The sequence below is a fragment of the Theropithecus gelada genome, chromosome 18 (genome assembly GCF_003255815.1).
Source record: "Theropithecus gelada isolate Dixy chromosome 18, Tgel_1.0, whole genome shotgun sequence".
Lineage (NCBI taxonomy): Eukaryota > Metazoa > Chordata > Mammalia > Primates > Cercopithecidae > Theropithecus > Theropithecus gelada.
The window spans coordinates 50,125,295-50,141,826 of record NC_037686.1 but is presented as its reverse complement, the minus strand read 5'-3'; the positions used below and the strand labels follow the sequence as shown (position 1 = coordinate 50,141,826).

The 16,532-nt window shown below is 52.0% G+C and overlaps 1 protein-coding gene across 1 annotated transcript in view; it reads right to left on the bottom strand.

Moving 5' to 3' along the window:
- Positions 1-11,735, bottom strand: part of ONECUT2 (one cut homeobox 2) — a 55,939-nt gene extending 44,204 nt beyond the window's left edge. The window contains exon 1 of the mRNA XM_025365364.1: positions 10,476-11,735. Within this exon, the coding sequence (XP_025221149.1) occupies positions 10,476-11,703 (1,228 nt within the window). The 5' untranslated portion in view covers positions 11,704-11,735. The remainder of the gene's footprint in view (positions 1-10,475) is intronic.
- Positions 11,736-16,532: the final 4,797 nt, after the last annotated feature.

Sequence of the window (16,532 nt, the reverse complement as noted above, 5' to 3'; positions counted from 1 at the left end):
CCGAAAAGCCACAGGGCTCCAGAGGAAAATATGAGTCCCTGCACTGGGGCGCTGAGACCTACAGAGCTGGAGTTACTGGTCAAGCTCTTGCCTGGATTTAACCCCAGTAGCAGGTTCATCTCCCTTGTGTAGGCTGAGGTGGAAACTCGCTCAGACAGCAGTCCTCCATGGCGCTGTTCGTGGTCCTGAAGCCTGCGCCGGGGTGTGGAGGCAGCAACCCAGCCACAGGCGCTCTGCTACCAGGGGCTCCAGGCAGGGGTCTATGTGAAGCAAGTGTGGAAATAGCTGCCACCCACAGAGCTACAGCCAGCTCCACATTCTGGCTCGAAGTCTAGTTCACTGGCTCACTTCTTTGCAATTGCAAAACGGCTGGTTCACTTTTTCTCTTTCCAGGGGATTTCACAAAGCCCAACTCTAGTTTGCTGATTTGGCATATCTCTTTCTCGATGTCCTCCCTGTAGACGCTAATTCTCTCCCATCCTCTCTCCTTTGTACAATATTTTATCTTTGCAGAACACCTTACAGTTGGCACAGCCCTCACTGGCACAATCAACGGAGCCATTTTTCTTCCACACATAATCATTCATTTTCCCTCCCACGGCTATTCTTTGCTTTCTTTGCTTCTCCTCCCCCAAGCACAGTCCAACTGAGCAGAAGACTATTACCTCAATGTGCAGGATGGGCAAATCACCTCATCTAAGACAGCAGAACTGTTGATTTCTCCTTGGCAATGAATTAGAAGAGGCAGAGCTTAGAGTTTCAAAGGACCAGGAAAAAGCCCTTTAAGCTACTTCTGGGAAGATAATGTTTGCATGGGTAGTGATCTGGAGGGTGGGGAATGGGGACAAGGATATTAGGAACAAAGTGAAGGAAGGGGATTGGACCTTGTGGAAGGTACAGGGCTTAGTGCAGTTAGAAGACTCCCGGCAGGTGGCACTCTAGTTCACCTGCCGGCGGTGGAAGCCCTGACCGTGCTCCCCGGCTCCACTTGAAACCTTTCTTCCATCAAACAGCCCCCCAGCCATGTTTGGAGGTCTGTCTTTCCCTTGATTCAAGCACTTATCCGAACTGTATTCCTGCTAAAAGCACCGTTTGCACAATTCTGTTTATTGTAATGCACAGTAATGAAGGGAGCATAAATAGAAAATAGAGTGGCAGTGGGGGGGATTTTGTGTATGTGTGTGATTGATGGTGCTGAGATCAAAACTATTTAATCATCAAAACGTGATTCAGCAGTTGGGAAATGTAAACTAGTTGTGCAACTGCTTGCTTTAGTCAAAACTCTGGAAAGGGCCCAGAGGGCTGGCCCAAGCCCCTGGGAGGGCAGTGCCAGCAGGATGCGCCCCCAACCTTCCTACCAGGGCAGAGCTGTTGAGCCTACAGACTGACTGGGGTGACCTTTGGCTTTTGCAGCACACAAGCAGTTGGGCCAGGGTTAATGGCACTTTGCAGGGAGCTCCAGTTGAGTAAACAAAAAATGCCTTGCCCTGTTCTAATGGAGCACATTATTCTGAGGCCTAAGCCTTCTTCCAGGCTCCTGCAGCTGCTCTGCAGGTCAGTGCTACCAATAAAGCAATTAGCCAATGAGAAAACTCTTCTTCCCCGAGGGGGACTCCAGGGTTTTGCTGCAGTTACTGTGCTTTGCTTTGGTTTTTTAAACAAGTGATCCAAGTTGATCTGAGCCTCTTACATCAGACTTTAGGATGAAGACAGTGAAATTGTGTTTGCTGAGTGTGATATTTTAAGGGACTGATCCCTTGTTCAACACAGCCTGGAGAGCTCACTGCTTCCTGTTCAATTAACCTGAACCATAGCTGAACTCTGCCCTTTGAACTCACTCAGCAGATAAATACATTAGCTCACCTACAAAATCATTAATATTTTCCAATCACATAAAACAAACATGAATGTACAAAAACAACCCAAGAGATAGCCAATTAGGAATAGCTCATGTACTGTGTTGAAAAAAATCACAAATGCATGTTATTTAGAGAGGAAAAAAAAGTCAGGGAAGAAATGAAATGGATTGTGCCGGTGGTTCTGGAGGCAAATGAGACTTTCATTTTTATATCTGCAAGCAAGAGGGATACTGAGCAATATCTGGCAATTCCTATTCCATCTACTCTGCTCTACAACAGAAGTTCTACACCCTGCTTCCCACTTTCAGCAGAACATAAAAACTCCAAATCCTCTCTTTTCAAGTGACTTCGGTGCTTATGCTCATATACAGAGTCCAAAATATTGCATTTCTGGGGACAATCCTTTTTCTGATTTGCTACAAAGGAGCCAAAATAATTGTGGCAACATCACTGCTTTTAAGTGAACCAGCTTAAATAAAGCAAACTGGTGGTTTAGTTGAAATAATTTTACAGTAGAAAATGATGTTCCTGAGACATTTTTACTCTAGTCATATAAACAGATTTCCTTTTCTCAAAAAAAAAAAAGATGCCAAAATGCACCTATTTTGTCTTTATCCCTGCATGTCATTTTAGAAGAATGAGGAAAACATCCCCAACTGGGTCATTACACATTTCAGTTTGATTTAATTTCACTCCCCACAATTCTGCCTCCTGACCCCCTCTCTTTCCACCCCCTTTTCATTTTTGTTTGGTTTGGAGTGTGGGCTTAATGCCCAGCTATCCTAGATGAGAACACTTAAAGGAATATCACAAGCACGAAGGGTAAATCTATTGAACGAGGGTCTTTAACTATGTGGTTTCCTTAAAGGGAAAGGTTGGATCAATAGGATCAATATGAAAGGTTTCCCTGGCCCTGCATAAAAGGGTAAGGGCTTCTCTTTTCACTGGTTTAACTTTACTCTCTGACAAATGCAAATCAATGGGTCTGTGTTTACAACAGATTCCCTAACAGACTCAACTTGGGCAAAGCCCAGAACCTCACCCTGGGGGGTGGGCACTCCAAGCTTGCTCCAGGGGGACACACTAGCACAGAGCTTCATGCTCAAGGGCACTGGGGTGGAGTGGGAAGCAAGCTGACAATGGCTGCCAATCACCCTTTAAAGAAAAGGCTTGCTACCCATCCAGATCCTGCTGGAACTCAAGGAGCTGCTGCTGCCTGTGGCCTCTCCAAATAGGGCAGAAAAATGAGCTGTCAAACAGGTTCCTTCAAGGATGTCAATGCAACATAAGTAATAAAGCCCACATTCTAGAATTTGGTGAGCCAGTCAACCTAGTTTCCTATCCTTAACCATCTCTGAGGCTGACTGCACAGAGAAAACTGTAAATGAAATATCTACAATTGGAGCAGCACTAGGAATGTGCTCTAGGAATGCTTCTTCTGCCCTTTCTTAAGAGATAACTGGCTCTTCTTAGTAATGACAAAGCAAACCACTAACACTGTGGGTTCTTTTCTCCTTAATTTTACCTTTCCCTTTAAAAATGTGATGCTTTCCAGAGATTACATGACTTCAAGTCAATACCAGTTACAGAGAAATTATTTTTCTTCCTGCAGGAGAAAGTATATGTATATTTGATTACAAGAGCCAAAGTCCAATGCTGATTAAATTACACTGGAGGTGTGCTTCCAACCCAAACAAAGTCTGCTTTCTACAGAAGCGTAAGGGATCCTCAAATGGTGAAAGAGGCGCCGAGGTGGAATGCAGAGCCTCCCTGCCCTCTGGGACAATTTGTGTGGGACAGTTTTTCATAATAAACATCCACAGCTTCTAGGAATCCTGCTCCCAATGTGAGGCCATCTCTATCTGCACAGCTCACAGCCAGACTCCAAGTCTTGCCCATCTGCACCATGTCAGGCATTAGATGGGCTGGGTCACCCAATCTACTTCCCTACCTCTTCCCCACCTGCCCATAGAAAAACCTATGTACATTTTTCAGCCATTGCCTTGAATGAGACTGGGAAATCAAAAAGCCTTTCCCCCGAAGGCACTGAGGTCGGTTAGGGAAAAAGCCTGGGTGATAAGAGGGGATGACAGGGCCCCACAGGGTGAGTTAACCTGATGAAGCTCTGTACCTGACAGCATAAATCACCCCAGAGGGCTTCCTCATCATGGACTCTCCCCTCTAAGTAAAAAGTTGTCTCCCCGGAAGAAGGAACTTTTCCCAAGTCAGGAAAAACAAAGGTCCCTAAAAGGGTCGGAAGTCAGCATAGCCCAGGGAGTCTAGATGAAGTTTAAGGCATAGGGTGCCTCCATCTTCACCCTCCTCCCCAGGGCCCTTTATCCAGGCAATTATTTCTATTTATTCCCTCCTAATTTCCCTTCATTTGGCAAGAACCCAGAAATGAAATCTCTCTGCTTCTCCCTTGAGGTCTTCCTTGCTCCAGGGATCCCCCTTCATGATACCACTTTTCATGAAGACACTTTCTGCCAAATTCAGCCAGTAGCCATAGAGTATGAAGCCCAGGACTTTCTTCCTGAGAGTTCTTCAGTCCTGTTCCTCTGGTCTCTTCTTTGAAGAGAAGCAGCGTCTAAAGGTCAGAAAACCTGGTGGGGAGGCTATGAAGCCTCAGTTTGAAGACAGCAGGAGAGGCTGGCTCTCCTTCCCTCAGGGCTGAAGTCTGGCGCTTGGGATGGTAAAACTGGCCTAGGGTGATATTGCTCAGGGCAGACCTGGCTCTAGAGGAGAGTGAAGCAGTTGCTGGTGCCTTGTAGGGACACAGAATCTGGGGTAATCAGTTTATTCTTTGCCTGGCCCTCACCATTCAACAGGAATCCTGCCTAATCTTGAAATTCTAAGATGGGAATGGAAGAGAGTCTATGATTCTATCCTCTAAAGGTCCACTTGCTCCTCCCAGAGCCTAGGAGTCTTTCAAGTGGGGGCTGTGGGGAGGGAGCCAGTTGTCTGCCAGACCAAAGGGAAATCACCTACCCTCCTCCTTAGTTACATATCTGATTACCCAGCTATCTTTAACTACAAATCTGTAGTTTAAAACGGTCAGGTAGGGCACATTCTGACTAGGAACCAAGGTGGTGTACCAAAGCTCCCTTCTTTAAGGAAGAACACTGGTGGGAAGATGAGGAAGAAACACCAGCCTACCCTCTGCCTCAACTCAAAGCAGAACAATGCACGATTTGCTTTCCCATCTTTCCTTTCCTTCCTCTTATTAATTACTGTTCTTGGAGAAGGCTGGAAAACACTGCTTTCCCTCCTGATTGAGATCAGCTCTTGGAAAAGCTCAGCCTTCTCCAACAGGAGGGATTCATAATTTCAAAAAAACCAGAACGATTAGTTCTCATTCTATCCCTACTTTGGTCCCTGCTCTTTTAATTTTTTTTCCATAAAATTCACCTTAGTGCTCCTTCTGGAAAAACAAGCCACCTTTTGGCCAGGGGAGTGGTTGGCAGGGTGTGGTGGTGTCCCTCACAAGCAGGAAGGAAGAGCTTTAAAGTTGTTTCTTTTCCAGTCAATGCAGGTGTCCCACAGGACACCTCCTCACCCGCGATGGGCCAGTGACCCAGGCCTCGGCCCAGGAGGTCCAGGGGTTGGGAAGGGGTGGGGCAAGGGTTCCCCAGTTTGCTTCTCTTACTTCCTGTACCAGCCAAGGTAGGACACAAGATTCTGCCAGTTAGACCCGACCAGCCCAGCGCACAGCCTGCTATTCGGGGGGATGAAGTTCAGGCTTTTGTTACTAGGGCCACGTTTAATTGTCCAACGAATGCACCTGCGTAAAAAGTCTGCGCGTGAGCCTTTTTTAGTACGAGAACCGATGAGGATGGGAGGGGATCTGCGGCTGACTAAGGTCTGCCGTTAGCAGGCAGCTTTAGCCACGTCATTTTCAAACCTGGGCTTGGTCACAAGGGCCCAGTGGCAACGGCCAAGCACAGGATAGTTAGGAAGCCTCGGGCACCGTTCCACGCATTGGCTTCGCGGACCCAGCCGCCCAGGGGGACCGCCGGAAGCGCTAGTAGCGCCGAGTGCGCACAGGGGCGGGGTGGGGGGCGGGCGTGGAGAGGGACTGGAGCCCCGCGAGAGGAGGAGAAAACCTCGGGGAAGTAGAGACCGGCTGGGGCCTCGCGTGGGAGGAGCTGCGGTCACACGGGAGAACCCGCGCAGAACTGGCGAAGTGGCTCCGCTGGAAAGCCGCGGGGCCGTGGCGCTGGCGAGCGCTCTGCTGGGAAGAGCGCGCCGTCGGGCTTACTGGAAACGCGCCGGATCAAGTTCCAGATCAATGAAATCTGGGTCCACACGTTTACGTTATTGTTGCCAGCATTAATGCTCTTTTAATCATCTAAACATTATCAGCATCGATCTCCCTCCATATACACATTTGTTTGAGAAAGTGACATAACCACACAGTGGAAAGCCTAGAATAAAAATAAATGCCCAGCCTCTCGCGTCGAGGGCGCCTGGTTGCCTCAGCTGCTTCTCCTGCTCGGGTTCACTCTCCTCCCTCGGGTCCCGCCTCCTCTGCCCGCTCCCGCCCACCCTGATGCGTGTTGGGAAGGTGTTCTCCCGGCACCCGGGACTTGACGAAGCAGAGACTGCAGCGAACTTTTCAATTATTCATCCAAGCAGCTAGCAGGCAAACACATCGTCTGTTCCGTACTGGCGAGGGTTGAGTTCAGCCTCTCCAGCTCGGATCCCTAACTAAACCGCCAGGAGAGGTGGGCTGAGTCGGGAGCCCGAGCAGCCACAGACCAGGTGGGAGGTTAGGGGGTGGGCGCGAAAGTCTGCGAAGGGGGTCCGCTTTCCTCGGCTTGGGAGGTGCCCAGCGGCCCGTGTCACCCAAGGACGTCCCCGGCGCAGCGGAAGACAAGCACGCACGCGGTGCCCCTAGCAGGAGCCACTGAGCACTGCCCGGGCCGTGTCCCACCGCTGCGGGCGTCAGGTGGCCCAGGCGACATCATGGTGGGTTGGCTAAGGGCCCTCGGCCGCCTGAACACAATTGGCTTCAGACTGGCCGCTGGGAGCTTGCTGCCAGGAGAAGGCCGTGCGTCGGACTATGGCGGGGACTGGAGACCAGCCTCCAGCAGGCCGCTGGGGGATCCGGGCTCACTGGAGGCGGAAACCTCTGCAGGAAATGTAGTCGGGCGCTCCCCTCGATTTTCGGACGTCAGAAGAAACCATGCCTGCCACAGAGGCCTCGCTTTTCCTCAGTGGGACGCCCGTTCAAGTTCTCGCCTGGGTTCTCTCACTCCCTTCTTGTTTGTGCTTGGTTTAGAGGTCTCTGGGGCCCAATGCCTGACAGTGTGTGCTCGAACCCGCGGAAATTTGTCCTGGCCGCCTCTTGTCAGGTTGCTGAAAACCGCCCTGCAAGGGCTAGTCTTGGGGAACCTCTGCGAAGGCCCGACCTGGCGGGGTTGCAACCACTTGCCACCTAGCCGCCCTTTCCGAACGAATCCGGGCATTTGGAGTCAATTTCTCTGAAATCTAATGTTGGGGCAATCTGAGTTTCTTCGAAGTTTTCTCCCCTTTCAAGTGCTACCCTTGGCTGTGACTACACCGGCAGGTTGGGGAGGAAGGACCTCCCTCTGTAGTGACCGGCAGTACCTCGCCTAAGGGTGCGCTGGTCAAATCAGACCTCTTCATTCTGAGCCCCCTAAACCCCAGCCTGCTTGGCCGTTTGGCAGGACCCGGGGACGGGGCCAAAATGAGAGAGAAAGGGAACCTATAACCTATGAGAGAGAAACAGACGAGGCAGGTTTGGCGGTAGCGGGGCAAGGACTGTGTCTTCCAGGCACGGGAGTCCGGCCGAGCCGCCTGCGGAGCCGCTGGGCTTGTTAAACCCCCGAGGCCCAACGGCGAGGGCCCTCTGCGGCGTCCGGGCGGGATTCCGATCGATATTCCCGGCGGATAAAGGCTCCGCTTTTCTTCTCCATTTGCTCCTGTCCCCTAGCACTCCGAGCACATAATACCTACTTACCAGTCCCAGCTTCTGCCTCAGTGTCTGAAGAGACTGATCTACTGACCCCAAACTGAAAAGCCTCCTATGTAATAATAACCACTCAACACACTTGTAGTTGCTGATAAAATGGCCAGATAAAAAGGCTAAAGCTCTTGTCCCTTTTCAACCCAGGGTAATAAAACAGACACACATTTGAATGCTCGAGCAAAGCGGGGTCCTCAGCAGGCCTTTTTCACTCGCTGGAGGAGGCATTCTGTCTCCCACGAAGGCGGTTTCAGCGCTTCTCTGCGGAAAATCTAGCGGAGTGGGCAGTGCTCTCCCGGGCCTGCCCCTGGAGACTTGCACCACGGGCGCGGGTGGGGCTGAAGACCCCCGGGATGCCACGCTTTCTCATCTCGGCAATGCTTGGGGTCATTTTAAAAGCTGAAACTCGCTAATAGGCGAAGCATTACTTTCCACATCACTTTCAGACCTATATGGGCAGAAGGCACGTGTTTTTTAAAAGCTGTGTTCTTTGCGCGACAGGCATGAGGGGGCGGCAGCGCTCTGAGATGAGCAGGAGTAGAATAGCTGTCATCCTGCCTTTAACTGTACCCGTCTAAGACCATCCTTCTGGTTCGCAGTGCCAAGAAGCCGGCGGGTGCTAAAACCCACTGGAAAGGGCCTGGGACATTTGGGGGGATCTATGACAAAGGGGTACTACAATGTTAAGAACTAACAGTAAGCCTCCAGTTTATTTCCCGCCGCTATTATTATTACTCTCTACTGGCTGCTTTATCTTGCCCCGAATCAACAGCAAATCAAAGAAAACTATAGGAGAGAATGAAAAATAAACTAAAGGAGAAAGATTACGTACATTTCTAAATCCACTCAAAGTATCCGGAGTCCGCCAATTTGGGGGAGGCTCTTTGCAGGGAAACCAGGTTTTCTTTACCTTCTTAGATCTACACTGCGGGGCGATTACCGACTGGGAATCGGAATCCACCAGCAGCCGGCAAAGGAAAATGCTGTCAAAGCGGAAACGCCTCTTCCCCAAGCCGGGGTGAACCTGCTGCCTGTCACATTCCCCAGCCCTGTCGGGCATCGGTCGAGTGCACCCCACAAGCTGGGCTCAGTGGTGCGAGGAAAGCCCTGGGGATCCGGGGTAGAAACCTGAGCTCGCAGCTCCGGAAGCGAGCTGTGCGAGGTCGGCTCGAAACCGCGCGCATCCCATGATCGGTGCTATGCAAATCATCGCCACCACGAATTGTTCCCCTAGACTGCCCGCCAATCCTAAAAGATACTCCCCTCCACCCGGTCCATGAGAAGCCCCCCACCCTGGCCTGTAATAGGGTATAGTGTGTCCTCCCCAGTGAGGGGCGTCTGGACATTTTGCCCCTCTGGGCCAGTGGCTGGCTCCTAGAGGTAGCGCAGTCGCCACGCACACCGCGCGGGGTCCGTGCGCACAAAAGCGCGCAACTGCGTGCCAGTCGCAGTAACTACCGCATCTTTCCCTCCAGCTCGCGCACCCGCCGCCCACACAGGAGGTTTCTGTGCTCCTAGAACAATAGAGGGCTGTACCTCGCAGCTTGGCCGCTAGAGGAGGCACAAAGAACCCAGCCGGCTCCAGAACAATGTAACCCGCGCCTCTACCCGTCCTCTCCCGCGGGCCGCCAGCCCTCCCCGCGGTCGCCTGGCTCGCACAATCAGCACCCGCTTAATGCAAAGGCGGAGCCTGGAGCCCGTGGTCGGGCTGCATTAACTAATCTGAATTTTTAATTTCTCGGCACCTCTTCCGGCGAGCGCCCAGTGTCTCTCGTAGCCCCGGCAAATCCCAGCAAACGCTGGGACCGGGGCAAGGGCGGCCGGTGAGCAAGGCAAAGCGCTTTCCACCTCAGTCTCTTCTCCCATGTCCTCCCAAAGCGGTGAATGTGACCGTCTCAACCTTACACCCTGCCCTCGCTGTAGGTAGTGACATTGGAGCTGGCCCGAGCCCCTCAAGCCCGGTCAGAGTGTCCCTGCCCCAACGCCAAGGCCAGAGATGGTCTCCAGGAGCGCTGTTGTATCCTGGCCGCCGGTTCCCCGCGCGGGCAAGGCTGTGCCTTTGGCCAATGACCAAATAAGTTTGCCTATATGGTGGGTGGGAGAGTAGAGAGCTCTCTTCCCTCTGCAGAGCAAAGCCTCTCAACTGCCTCTGCACAGGGAGACTAGCCAGCCCGGAAAATTGAAATGTGTTGTCTGAAAAAGACTTGAAATGCACAGGGTTTTGAATAAGGGCAGGTTCCGGTTTTTGTGAGTCTTGGAAAGACAGGCCTCCTAGAGGAAAACGCACACGCCCATTCCGCCTTCCAGTACCTGGGAAGATCGGACAGAGGGCAAAGGTTGGCACATTGAGAGGAGGGCGAATATAACGGGGGCGGGCTCGGTCAATGAAAGCTCAGGGACAAGGAGAGAGTAAGAAAGAAAAAGAAAAGGGAGAAGAGAAAGTAGGGGAAGAGCAGAAGAGAAAGAGAAAATGGAAGAAGAAATTAAAAACGAGAAGAAAGAGGAAGTGTATAGGAAAGAGAAGGAAAGAATCAAGATAAGTGATTCGGGGCGCAGACCTGGGCCACAAGCACCGGACCAGGAGCCCTCTTCCTAGCAGCCTGGCCCCTGGTGAGCCCCGGCCTTACCTGCCAGGCGTAAGGCGGACATGCGCTGGAACTCGGGTTCCTGAAGCCACTTCCACATCCTGCGGAAGGTCTCCCTGCCAGATTTGAGTTTACTCCACGGTTTTGGATTCCGGAGCAGGTCGGAGAGAGTCCCCTGAGACCGGCACAGCACCCTCTGCGCGAAGATCGCCTGGGGGATACTGTAGCGCTTCAGCTCCGCGGTGATGCGCTGGGCCACCTCTTTGGTGTTGATCTCCTCCAGCTGGCCCGACGTGGCCACCTGCGAGCCCGATGAGGATGAGGGTGGCCGCTCGCGACTGGGGGCCAGCACCGGCCCGTGAGACTGAGTGTGGCCCGGGTGGTGCAGGCCGTTGAGGTGCGACATCATGGCCGCAGGCGGGGTGCCCAGGCCGCGGGACAGGTGTTGCTCACCGCGGGTCAGCATGGCAGTGTGGTGCGCGTCGAAGTTGGGGCTGAGCATTTTGTCGTGGCCCGGCGGACCGTAGTTGGGCAGACTCTGCTGCGCATTGTGGAGGCCGCCTAGCCCGTTGCCCAGCGGCGTGGCGGCCAGCGGGGACAGGCTCTGGCTCATGCCGGGCATCTCCTTGTAGGGGCTGTAGAGGTTGTTCATGGCCGGGAGCCCACGCTCGTCGCGCATGAGGGTGAAGCTGCCGCTGACGTTGCCGGACAGGCGCTGGTGGTGGTGGTGGTGGTGGTGGTGCGGATGGTGGTGCGGGTGCGGGTGGTGGAACTTGTCAGACACGGTGGAGATGGGTGGCAGCGGCTGAAGCGGCGTCAGCGTGGTGTAGGTGTTGCTCATGCCCATGCCAGGCGGAGACGAGTCGCAGGACATGCTCATGGCGTGGTGCAGCGGAATGGAGAGCTCGGGCCGGTAGTCGCCGCCGTCCAGGATCGAGGCCATGCTGGTGACCATGGCCGAGCGCGACGCCGCCGCTGCCGCCGCTGCCGCCGTGCCCAGCTCCTGGTGCGCGGTCGGAGGCGGCGGAGGGCCCCGCAGCGAGCCAGCGGCGCCGCGGCCCGCGTGGTGGGGGCTGGGGCTGGCCAGCAGCTCCTGCTCATGGCCCGGGCCCCCGCCGCCGCCCCCGCCGCCCCCGCCGCCGCCCCCGCCACTGCCGCCGCCGGCCGGCCCGTGCAAAGTGCCCAGACTTTCCATTGTCAGCTCCGGGTTCATGGCGCAGCCTTCTAGGTCTTTGGTGAGGCATCGATAAGCGGTGTAGGCAGCCTTCATTCAGTCCATCGGGGCCCTGGGGCTGCAGGGGCGGCGGGGGCGGCCGGCGGGCGGGCAAGGCGCGCGTGGCGGGGCTCGGCCGCGGGAGTCGGGGGGGGGCGCGGGAGTGCGGGAGTGAGTGGAGTGGAGCGCGCGTGCGGGTGTGCGCCCCGGGGCTGCGGGCGGGCTCGCCCGGGGTGGGGGCGGGGTGGGGGCGGACGGGGCGTGTGTGCGGGAGAGGGGAGGGGACGGGGAGGGAGGGAGGGATCACCGGGCCCCGCTGCTTGGGGCGGCGCGCAGCCTCGCCATGTCCGAGCCCGCTCCGGCGCCGACGTCTTCTGTTTGGGTGAGCGGGAGCTGTCCAGAAGGGCTCTGCCGCTCGCCGGGGCAGCCAACCTACCCTCCCGGACCTGGGGCGGGGCCACGCCCGACGGGCGCCACGCGCAGCCACTCCAAGGCCGCATCTACCCCCGGAGGCGGGCCTTCTACGGGAAGCTACCAATGGCTGTGAAGGGGGCGGGGCGGCGCTTTTCAGGTTTGGCTGACGGCTCGGTGCCTTTTTTCCTCCTTTGCTACTGGAATCAAACGTCAAGGAGAGGGAGGGAGGGGAAGGGGGGGTCGCTGGAGAGAGGGGAGGCTGGAGTGCAAGAGAGAGAGATTCGGTGAAAGATGCCGCGCTGTGTCCCCCCTGGGCAGCTGCGATCTGGGTGAAGGGGCATTGCTTCAGTCGCCTTCACCTCACCCCAAAGCTTCCCTGGAGGCGAGTAAGCCGGGAGCAAAAGACTCCGCTATGTGCCAGTGTAGACGAACACTCGTCGCTAACAAGCCACTTCCCGAGAGTCCCTAGCTGGGAGCCACTAGTTTAGCCTTTTAAAATGCAGGCGCTAATGTATTCTAATGCACGGTAAATTCCCGAGGCCGGCGCGTGCATAATCTATGCGGCCAGAGGAACTGTAGCGCCCTCGCCGCCAGCGAGCTGCGACCGGCCGGCGGCCCACGGGCGGCGCGGGCAGCCGTAACGCATGCAAAGGTAACACAATAACATCATTTAATTACCCGGTGAGCCCATAAATCTCAGTTATGAGGCTTCCGAAGAGCCCTGCTAGATTGCAAAACAAAACTAGAATTCCGGGAGCTGCCGTTTCAAGGTGACCAAGTGCTTTCTGCATCAGCGACTTGGAAAGAAGTGGGGAGAGTGTAGAACTAGGGGGGTGGAGGTGAGAAGGGTCGCTGGTGTCCGTAGTGAGCAAACTTCTCCCGGGGGCAGAGAGTAAGCAAACCAGCTGGGACGGCACCCGCGGACCTTTCTCCTAATACACACTACACGCACACACATACACACACACACCCGCTTCTCTCGAATCCCGAGAGAGGAACGGCGGTGGGCAGACGAAAAGGAGTCCTGGCTGACATCTGCATATTCAAACCTTGTTTCTGGAAAGGCCAGCAACCGGCCAGCCCGAGCACGCTCGCGAGCCAAGGCTTTAAAAAGTGCACCAACGTCTTCCTAGAATTTCCGTTGTTTAGCTACCCCAGGTCTGGAGGTGGGAGTGGAACTGGGGGACAGAGGAGTTGGAGATTTCTGCCGCCCGAGTGGGGGTGGAGGGGTGGTTGAAGACAGAGAGGCCAACCCCCCGGCATAAAGCCTTAAAAGTAACAGATTCTTCCAAAGCAGGTTGCGCTCTGTTTGCCTCCGAAGATTCAAGCTAGCTGAGGTTGCGCAGATGTTGCCTTTGTTTAAAGAGACAGTAATTAAGGACAGGGTGGACATAAGTTTGAGAAGCGTGACCTATTTTCTTTTGATCAGCTGTCAAAAGAAGAGCAGGGGGTCTCCTTAAGACAGCCCCCTTCAACCACTTCCAGCTGTTAGAGAAAACTTGATAAGAAAACAAGGGCACAGCTCGGAATACTGTATGTCCCTTCTTGGTGCTAGAGAAAGATTTAATTCATTTGGAAAACAGTTCTTAGTCTCAGTGACCTTTTCTGCCGCCCTCCTCTTTCTTCCAGCTTCAGAGCAACACCCCCACCCCCACCCTGTCACATGAATTTACAGTGACGTTATTCATAGATCAACTTTATTGAGCTCTGGCCAATACGCTGCCAATTATTCTTTCAAATAGCGTCTTCTCTGTGTTATCAAAGCCTGAGTAAGAAAGCGGCAGATCCCCTGGTTTGCCAGACATACTTTTCTGGTTGCTCACATCTCTAGTGTCACAACAGGAGACAGGTAAAATAACTCAGGTTTTGGTTTGTCTGTTTTTCCTCTCCTCCTCAACCCCTCCTACTGTCTCTCTTCGCACTCCCTACCTTATTATATATGGCAGCTGGACACTTGGGATGATTTGAATTAGTTAATGTTTGAAATATAATACTGAGTCGAACAAAAGTTCACGAGAGTGCAACCTGCTCTTGGTCCACGAGTGCACAGGGAGAGAAGCAGGAGAGAAGCAGAACTGGGAAGTAGTGGGTCTGATATGCCCCAGTGCTAAGGTAGCCTTTGCTGTTACGCTGGCTTCAGGCTCAAGGAGTGGCCAGTTACCCTAAGCTGATGCTTCCTCCATACAGAAACCTACGTATATAAATTGCCATTTAAATAAATTTTCAAAATGTTAAACTTATTTGCCAGGACACCAAGATAAACCTGCTCTTGGGAATTATATTTCGGTGTGCCTGGGAGCAGAAAGGTGAGTTGCATTTTCTCTCTGCCTCGCTTCCTTCCTTCCTCCCTCCCTCCTCCCTCACTCCCACCATCCCTCCGCCTTCCCTCGATCAATATTGGCGATCTCAGGGAAATCATGAAATCGTATTGGCTTCTTTGTGTATAATTTCATTGGGCTAGAATTAAGGCAGATTTTTCACGTTGTTTTTCTAATGGTGGTTTGAGGTTTTATGTTTCAACCCAAAATCCATTTAAAAGGAAAATGGATGTGCTTGTTTAGTGAGCACCCTAATTTTTACTGAATTAGGTTTGGATGCCCTTTTCTCTTTCTTTCTAAAAAAGAACAATATTTATTTTCTACTTCAAGACAATTTTTGGAGTATCAATACTAATACAATTTTAAGTATTTTTTGAAATATTTTTGATGTTTCTTTCTCTATAGTTCTTTAAGAAAATATAAGGGAAAGTTGCTTTCTAACTGCCCCTTGTTTAGCATCCATACTTTAACCTTCAGAAGTTCTGCAACTTGGAATTTTGTTTTTTAATTTGAAGTCACACTCCTCTTCTCCCCCCTCCTCACCAGCATTTGATTTCCAAACACACTGTATAGAAATGTGGTATGATAAGTGCTAGTTCATGGCTATTAGAATCTGGACAAACAGTTATACCAAGCATTATATCAGGACCTGGATTTTACTTAGCATGCCACATTCACAGGTCCAATTTTCTTGAAGATCAGAAACTTAAATGGGTCAAAAGAAGCATGAAAATAAAATGCAGCTTCGACAACAAGGCTATTGTAGGCTATTGCACTGTAAAAGAAAAAAAAAATTCTGAATTTGAGTTAGCAATTGCAGGAAAATAAAAATATTTACTATCGGAGTTTTTCATATGTGTTTTCCACATTAAAATTGTTTTTAGGTACAGAGAGACACACACAGAGAGGTGAACATTCAATTAAAAGACTTTATAAATTATTCACGGGAAAAGATAAACAGACTACAAGTAAACCCAATCTGCATAAGGGGCCCAATAGCTTTGTTTTTAGTATAAAACAGTAACCACGACCCAAATCTAGGGTAGAGGAGGGCTGCTAATTTCTACCCCAATGCTTGAAATCTTGTCAGGTTTTGTGTCAGGGTAGAACACATTTATGCTACAACTAGGTTTATCAGAGCAATACACACACACAAAAACATAATGGTGGGTTGATTTGGACTATTTTATTTTTGCCCCTCCCCAAACCATCTGGCGTGTGAGTGTAGGGGTATTGATCAGGGATCTGTGAGCTGCAGACCCCATGCCAATCCATAGCGTTTCTGGCAATCAGCGTCGCCCATGAATTGCAGCTGTCTGTGCAGCTCCTCAACAGAAATCTTCAAAAAAAAAAAAAAAAGGTCCCCCCCCTTATCAAACACATCATCCGTTCGGGGGTAAGTCAATATCATTTCTTTGTCATTCTGAGGGCGAGGATTATGCAGGAGAAAGTTTTTGTTGTCTGTTGTAGCTGCTTCTGCGCCTGCCTTTTTTTTTTTTTTTTTTTTTTTTAAAGGAAGGAGAGCAATTTTCTAGCCATTGAATGGTAATGGTTTTCCAGAAAGGCCTCAAGCATTTGTAAGAATGGGACAACAAATGCTGTTTCAATATTGTAGGGGAATTTGAAGAGGACAAGGAAACTCTTAGGTCGCTATACACAAATAATAGTAGTGATAACTCAAGGTTCCTTTTCACGACAGAGAATTTTCTCCCCTTTCCTGGGATCCCCTGGTGATGAAGACACGGCAAGTGTCTGTGATTACACGTGCAGATGGGACAGTGGGTGCTTGTGGCGGAAAAGGGGGCCTCGGAATTGTGGCTGTTTGAGATCTTCATTAGCTTCAGTTTTCTTCTGTCTGAAAGCTCGGGCTGGTTGAGCCTAGGGAGAATAAAACTAAGCGAAGCCCGGCCCCACTAACTCTCTTTGGCCTCTCAGCTCAGAAATTCACCGTCACTTTTCAAATTTGCAGTTGGATCTTGGGAAGTTTTTTGTTTGTTTTTCTGGGTGGTGAGGCCAAACGCGTCCTTTTTTGTCTCCTGCTTCTCCGTTAATCGTGTTAAAATTCAAAACGCCAGGTTAGCAGAGCTGGCAGGGGACTGCCCTTAACTTTTTGGTTGACAAAAGATACTTTGCGTGGGGGCAGGGACAGATGTG